At 37.7% G+C, this 8,260-nt stretch overlaps 1 protein-coding gene across 4 annotated transcripts in view; it reads left to right on the forward strand.

Annotated features, from left to right (window-relative positions):
• elovl1b (ELOVL fatty acid elongase 1b) overlaps nucleotides 1–8,260 on the forward strand; it is a 35,522-nt gene that overhangs the window by 25,797 nt on the left and 1,465 nt on the right. For all 4 annotated transcript variants that reach the window (XM_039655548.2, XM_039655552.2, XM_039655550.2 and 1 more), the window contains 6 exons: nucleotides 4,299–4,400; nucleotides 6,002–6,192; nucleotides 6,406–6,486; nucleotides 6,566–6,622; nucleotides 6,709–6,814; nucleotides 7,016–7,152. In XM_039655548.2, coding sequence (XP_039511482.2) covers nucleotides 4,340–4,400; nucleotides 6,002–6,192; nucleotides 6,406–6,486; nucleotides 6,566–6,622; nucleotides 6,709–6,814; nucleotides 7,016–7,152 — 633 coding nt within the window. In that variant the 5' untranslated portion in view covers nucleotides 4,299–4,339. The remainder of the gene's footprint in view (nucleotides 1–4,298; nucleotides 4,401–6,001; nucleotides 6,193–6,405; nucleotides 6,487–6,565; nucleotides 6,623–6,708; nucleotides 6,815–7,015; nucleotides 7,153–8,260) is intronic.

Raw genomic sequence — 8,260 nt, forward strand, 5'->3', positions numbered from 1 at the left:
TTCAGGTTTTTATAAACACAGGGTTTAAATGTACAAGACCACACTGGCCTATTTACATTTAGCCACTTCATGCAGTTTTATTGAGTGTACACGATGATGACATCACTTTCTGTGTTCAAAAACTAGTTTCCGTTCATCTGATCCTTAAAGGGATACTTCACCTCTGGAAAGATGGATGTGTATTTAAAATGGGTCAATTATGAAGAAGAAATGTGAAATTATTTTTGAATTTGGAGCTTTCTAGACTGAGAAAAGCCAGAAAATGTATTTTAGGCTTATGTGGATGAAAGACAACAACTCCCAGAATGCACTTGCTTCGCTGCCCTTGGATGCCACGCCTACCGGAAACAGAGCACAGTAGTTAAACAACAAGTCTAGGCTACTATTAAGTCTCCATGTTGAGTCTGTCCAGGATTTTGAGATCGCACAAAATTTCCGGGATTCGGCTTTTGCATTCTACAGTCGCCATTCATTATGTTTACTTTGGCGAGAAGGACGAGACTAGGACCGCGGGAGAATGTGTGAGGCGGGTGGCGTGATTATTACTGATGAGCGACACCTGTGAGACGCACCGGTCTCGTATCTCTCACGGAGGAGCGGGAATTTTCTTAGCGAAGTTAAAATGCACATCAGCGATCACTTGTTTAGCGTTCATGTAAACTTTACATTCAGATTCAACAATCAGAATGAATTCAGTTAGATTGAAACAAAAGGTGTGCATGTAAACAATAAATGGTTCACCTGCTGTTAGCATCCCATTGACAGCGAATAACTTTACATCTGAGGCGTCCAAAGACTCCATTTGTCTATTATTTATTTCTAAAGAAACACGGCAATGAATAAAAGGCTCCATTACCTTGTATCTTACGTTATTGCTTGTGAAAGCAGTTTTTGTGAAAATAGTCTAACGATTGCATCATAACGAAACGACTCTCTGTCGCACAGAAGAGAAATTACCGTATAGACAGGAGGAGAAGCTCACTGGCAATCGGCGGGACGTGGAGGCATAGAAGTCCGATAAAGTCGAGGGAGAAGCCCATAAAGAGTCATAAAGTTGATCCTGCTGTTTGCTCATGGACCGCTAATACTCACTCTCTACATCTCTGTGAGATTCGGAAGGGAACTATTCAGATTTCACTCGGCACAACTAACAGAAGACGTTGCTCACGTGGCAGGCTCAGCTTTTAACAGGCTTCAATTTTCTCAGTTGAAATCAATGGGGTCGCTGTGTCCATTTCTTTTACTGTCTATCTATGCTACTGACTGTAGTCTTTCCATACAAAAAATACATAAATCTCTCGTCTCAGGGGGTTATGAGGGTGGAAAGCACCTTAATTTGAAAATACTACAGGTTTCCTACTAATACAAAGCTTGATGCTAAATCCTGAATTATCCCTTTAAAGGATCTCCCTACAGAACAAGATTGTACAAGTTCATGTGAACTGAATGGTCAACCTCTATCACACCTGGCTGGATGAAGGCTTTTTTTTTTCTGAGAAACTCCTGCTAATTCTTGATTATTGTGAAAACTTCAATGAGCTCTTTCCTATGAATTTATATTGTGCAAAGTCTGAAAGGAAGGAATATTTCTGATAACTGTCGGTCAGTTCACATGCATTTGTGTGTACGTTCAAGATGTGTTTCCTTTTGCTAAAGTCAGTGTTGCACTTATCTTATCTCAGGTCTCCTGACTTCCACTTGCTGGTCAATATGATGCAGTAGTTTGAATTCTTAGATTTTACTCACAAAGCAGGAATTTTATCACCTTTTTACAATCACACAGTCTCCGTGAAGCAATAGCGACCAGAAAGTGGTTGAACCTGAAGGCCACCGTGCGTTTCCTATGAACATCTCTGTGTGCTGACGTAACATGGTCCATGATTCTGATCAGTCCTTCGGTCTGTGAATGTTCCTGCTAGCCCATAGGGGCTCTCCCTCTATCACTAGCATCTCAAATGATATCTGTGTGCCCCAATCCAGGGATCTACACAGAGAATATGTGAGAAAACCAGTCTGGGTTTGTCAGTTTTCACTCTGAACTTGCCATTTAAGAGACGTTTCCTTTGTTGCTATAGAGCAGAAATTGGGTGGCGGGGAACTGGCAGACCTGTTTGTTCATGTGAGTGGAGCCCTTGGAAGGTAAAGATAGCATTTATTGACCCTTTATACATTGTTCCCTCTAGTTGCTACAATTGCCCTTTAGATGAAGTCATTATTTTTGACAAATGAGAGCCAGTCAGTCTGTGTGTGTGTGTGTGTGTGTGTGTGTGTGTGTGTGTATGTTATCAGAAGGACAGTGGAGTCGTTGGGTCATATATTTCCTAGCTGATACGGGCACATAATTTTATCAAGGCTGTAAATGAGTAATTTACTGCTAATCTTATCTAAATATACGGTTATAAAAAATATATCCTCATACATGACTACTGAATGGGTCAGTGGATTACATTTGGCTGTAGTTTTGAGTGACACTTTTTTGTATAGTTCATATAAATACAATATCTGTTTGAATGCACATATATCTATAGAATTAATTTTATAATATATCTGTTATATTTGTGTATAACCACGCCTAAACTTAACTTTTTGCCACACCTGCCAATGGCTGGTGATTAAAGAAAATGTTTTACCATGTTCAACTGTTTTTGCCAAATTCACAATTCTCTAATTTTTATTAAACATTATTAATGACATATGAACAGTCAGTACAAACGTAATTGTGTTTTTTTTCCTTAACGTTCACTCAAGACAACCAACTATGTTTAATAGAATACATTTTGTGAATTTGTACTTTAAAGCGCAAGATGTGAGAGAGAGGACTCAATTGAATATACTGTACCAGGCTGTGCCTGTGTGTGTGTGTGTGTGTGTGTGTGTATATATATATATATATATATATATATATATATATGTGTGTGTGTGTGTGTGTGTGTGTGTATAAATATATATAAATATATAAATACATATATTTTTTTATTTATATAATTTTTTATTTATATATATATATATATATATATATATTATATTTATATCATATTTTATATCATATACTGTAGACCATTTCACAAGATGTAAACAACACTGGTCCAGAAGCACTTCCTGTTTCAGTCTGTAACTGTTTTCTTTATTTCACATGTAAAGAAAACATCTTAAAGATGTTTGTTTAACTTTTTGTTTCAGTTTTAAATGTTCTGTTGGTTGTATTTTATCCCAGCTTTTTGTAGTGTTAAAAAACTGAAACAGGAAGTGCTTCTGGACCAGTGTTGTTTACATCTTGTAAAATGGTCTATAATAAGATGCCCATTCAATGCAGTAGAGCCGTGTTAAAGCTGAAGTCTGTAACTTTTGGCACTTTAGCGGTTAATATGCATACGTCTTGCGGAAGAACTTTGAAGCCGTTACTGCCTCTCTCTGTTTGTCTATGACGAGTCACGCAGGGACTGGGTAGCGGGAGTTTGCTGTAGTGTTTTCTGTACAGTCTTTGTACAGTCTTTCCTCCCAGCTTTCTTTAGGAAGTTCTTTGTTTTATTGAAAAGAAAGACTTCAAACTAAAGTGTGCGACACACCTGAATTTTTCCAGTGTTTACCCAGAGTTCAGTTGGGACGATTAGATCTGTGATAAGATCAGACTCTGCTTTGTTTTCTCTCTGTGTAGTCAGGTGTAGAATCCATTAATGTTTATTGTGTCAAAGCTCAAACATTGACACATTCATGGTGGAGGTGACCGAGCGTTTTATGAAGGTTATAATGAGGAAAGCATTACATCACTTGTACCGTTCCACTCCCTCCTGTGGCCACACCTCCCAACATCAGACCAAGAGGGAAAAGAAATGCATGAAGGTAAAGAGGCAGATGGAAAGTGACAATGAAATTTGGGAAAAAAAATTTATGAAATATTTTGCATTCCAACTGTTTTAGGTGATTCTTTCTGATCAATACATGTCATTTTTTATGAACTCTTGTAGATGTGGAGTAAGTGTTTCTGTAATTCACATTTGTAAAAGACAAATTCAATGCAGGATCTGGCTAGACACGAGATGAACATCACATGTTTCCAGCGTGTGGTTCAAGGTCTTTCATTTTAACTGGCTCAGCTGTTGGTCACCTGATCCAGTGAATTCATTTCATCCCTCACAAACACTAACTGCATTTTCTGTTTGGCATTTGACTCAATAAAACTAAATGGTAGAAAACCCTGCGTGGAGATCAAGTACTGACTGAGGAATCCGCTCTCGTGCATGTTTTCTGCCACATGACATTATACTCTGAACTGACAACATCTCTGTTTGCCCTCACAGCTGCTTTTGTGTAGTGAAACGTGAAGCTGACGTCAGTGAAAATGCTGGAGATGGTGAAAGACAGAGTACTGGAGGTCTATGACAGCCTCTTAGCAGGAACAGGTAAAAATGCATCTTCATGAAATGTAAACTTAGATACATTAAGTAGTCCTGAATCCGGATTGGTTCTATTCAGATTAATGGTAAACCGATGTGACTTTTTCAATGGATGATCTTGTATTAGCTAGTATATCAGGGATGCATACTTATATTAGTTTTGTATTTACTGTTGTTCTATAAAATAAAATTATGCTTTTTTTTATTATTTTCTTAAAGTCCACCTGTAGTCAATAATTTTATCCCTTAAAACCCCCAAAATGACATATTTAAAAGTTTTCTTCATGCCTTAAAATAGCTTGAATGTAACTCTACACCCTTGCCTTGTGGTTCTATGAGTATGCAAATTATCCCCGCCTCCACTCACTCACACCAGCTCAGAGATCCACTTGTCGACGTTCACACGTTCCGTGATCAGTTACAAGGTAGTTTGTGACATCAGAAACACCAGCGGTTTCAAACCGCGTTTTTGAAACTGTCTTTGGTTTACTGCAGTTTTAAGGAGAAAATACTCACCAATGGTGTTGAATTTACACATGGTTTGTCTTAAAGTATATTAAAAACACCACATAGACATATAAACAACAATAAAAACGTTATTTTTACCACAGGGGGACTTTAAATTTAATAAAATAGATGTGTAGTAGTACTTGTAGGTTAAAGCTACAATGTGTAACTCTTTTAGTTTATTCTTAGCTAAAAACTTCTTTCAAAAATATATGTGCTCATTAATGTATATTTACTTCGTTCAAGTAATAAAGTATTCTCGTGAGTGTATAATATGCCATTGAAAATACATACGGGTAAGGGGTTCTAATGTCGGTCGCCATGTTGCCCCTCCATCTTGAAAGTACATTAGCCAAAGAGGGACATAGCCGTTAATTCAAGCTTCGCCTTTCGTGTTTGAGTTAACACTCATGGACGAGGTCGAACTGGAAGCCATGCTAATCTTGGACTACATTGGCCACCGTAGGAGTTAAAACGAAATTGGAATCGGGAGGAACAGGAATTGGGAGGATTTTTTTTAAATGTACCTCTGATAAGTTTGCATATATACAATACAATTTGATAACAACAAATGCTAGCGGAAATGGCTATTAAAATTGCAACAAGATTGCCATTTTGTTCAACAAGATTTCTAAACTGTTTCTCTGCCATGATATTAGTTGATGGGAAAGTGAAATTGACTGTAGTAGAAGCAACAAAGTGTTATGAGTTGTGGTCTGGGAAATTTGTTTGTTTTGAAAGTGAGTACACAAAATAACTGAAATTGATCTTTATATTACACAATATACTCAATTTACTGTCAGAAGAATGTCAGTTACTTAAGTCAGAAACAGTTTATTATGCATTTACAAGGCTGTCAATAGATTTTTTTTTTTTTAGACTGATACAAGGAAGCTAAAATTGAATTGCTAAAGCTAAAACACTGGCCTGGTCGATACATTTCTCCATCACTAATTCATAACTGTCAAGTCTTTTTGGAGAAACCGTTGTCATCCAATTATAAAATTTGAATAAAATGTAGTTGATTTTTGTGTGTGAAATCTCTGTTAAGCTGTTGCTCTATGTAAAAAAACTGTCTTTCTGTGTCTCTCTCCTTCTAGACCCACGGTTGAAGGATTACCCCCTAATGGGGACTCCAGTCAACATGTCTGCTATTCTACTTGCTTATCTTTTCTTCGTACTGTACGCCGGGCCCAAGTTTATGGCCAACCGTAAACCCTTCCAGTTGAAAGAAGCTATGATCATTTACAACTTGTCCTTGGTTGTCCTGTCTGCGTATATCGTGTATGAGGTGAGAATCAGGAGATATTCATTCTGCTAGGTGGCGTGACTTGCGCAGATGTGTTTGAACTTGAATACACGTTTGTTTTTCTGTATTGACACATAGAGAGGCGTGTTATATATTTAATCCATTATGGAGACGCTATACTGTTTTTGAATTGCTGCTCATAACCAGTTCCTGAAGATGAATTCATATACTGTTTAACCTTTACTTGATATGTAGTTCATGATGTCGGGGTGGGCAACAGGATACACGTGGAGATGTGACCCATGTGATTATTCAGACAGCCCTCAAGGACTCCGAGTAAGTTTGCTTTCTATACCCTGTAATATACTCAAATATTATTATCCCCATATTAAAGATGTCTTTTTTTTTCCCCTAGATGACAAGAGTCGCCTGGTTATTCCTGTTTTCGAAGTTCATTGAGCTTATGGACACGGTAAGATTTAAATGCGCTACTCCAAAACTTCTGATTTCTGAAAAGCGTGTTGGTTCATGTATTGATGAATGACGTATTATGCTCAGGTGTTTTTTGTGCTGCGCAAGAAACACAGTCAGATCACCTTCCTGCACATCTTCCATCATTCCTTCATGCCCTGGACGTGGTGGTGGGGCGTGAGCTATGCACCAGGTGAGTCATTCTTCCTTCCCATCTGGGTCAGTCAGCAGATATTTACATGACGTTTCAGTTGAAATCTTGTTAATGGACTATTCCAGTCAGACATGCTTTTCAACAAGCCAGGAACTTTTGCATCTTCTAATGGTTTTTTGGTAATGAAGCTCTTGGGAGTGTGTTGTTGAACTGCTTTAGCATATGTGACTCACATTGCAGGTGGAATGGGCTCCTTCCATGCCATGATCAACTCCTGTGTCCATGTGATCATGTACTCCTACTACGGCCTTTCTGCTGCCGGGCCTCGCTTCCAGAAGTTCCTCTGGTGGAAGAAATACATGACTGCAATTCAGCTGGTATGTTTATTCGATTTGTAGAGCAGTATAAAACTCGCCTGTGTGGATGTTGAAGGGATCGTTCACCCTGAGATTCGTCATTATTTATTAACCTTTACACAAAACGCCAAAACACAAAACTCCATGAGTTTCAAGCTTCAAAATGGACCAAAAAGGCCATAAAGGTGGTCTATTCAACTTATTCCAAGGCTTCCGACGTTGTGAGAAACAAACAGAAGTTGAAGTAATTATTCACTGATAATCCACTCAAGTGAGTTGAGGTCTGAGATCGAAGAATCTGATTCAGGAAAGAATCGTTCTTTTTAGTGAATCGGTTGATCCAATTTACAAATTCAGTCACTGGATCAGGGGAGTGAAGGAGTTTAATTCTGTCATCATTTACTCACCCTCAAGTTGTTTCAAACCTGTATGAATATCTTTCTTCTGCTGAACACAAAAGAAGATATTTTGAAGAATATGGGTAACTGAGCAGTTGATGGGCCCCACGGCGGGAAAAAAATACTGTGGACGTCAAATAGGGCCCATCAACTGTTTGGTTACTGACATTCTTTAAAATATCTTCTTTTGTGTTCAGCAGAAGAAATAAATTCATACTGGTTTGAAACAAACTGAGGGTGTGTAAATAATTAGACAATTTTCATTTTTGGGTGACCTATCCCTTTAAAGGGGAGTAAATTATGACAGATTTCATTTGAGTAAAATAACCCTTTAAATTTTACAATGACTGTTTCCGACATTTTAAAAGATAATTGTGACTTCTTTCTTGCAATTGCGAGTTTATATTTCACAGTTTTGAGAAAAGAAGTCAGAATTGATTTTTCACAATTCTTACTTCTCAACAATTGCGAGAAAAGGTCAGAATTGTGAGATTAAATGAGTAGTTCACTTTAAAAAAAAAAAAAAAAACTTTTGCTGATAATTTACTCATCCCCATGTCAACCAAGATGTCCATGTCATTCTTTCTTCAGTCGAAAAGAAATTAAGGTTTTTGATGAAAAAATTCCAGGATTTTCTCCATATAATGGACTTCAGTGGGAACCAAACGATTCAAGGTCCAAAAGACGATTCCTGACGATGAATAAGGGTCTTATCACGTGAAACGATCGCT

Source organism: Pimephales promelas, chromosome 21 (genome assembly GCF_988280905.1).
Source record: "Pimephales promelas chromosome 21, fPimPro1.hap1.1, whole genome shotgun sequence".
Classification (NCBI taxonomy): domain Eukaryota; kingdom Metazoa; phylum Chordata; class Actinopteri; order Cypriniformes; family Leuciscidae; genus Pimephales; species Pimephales promelas.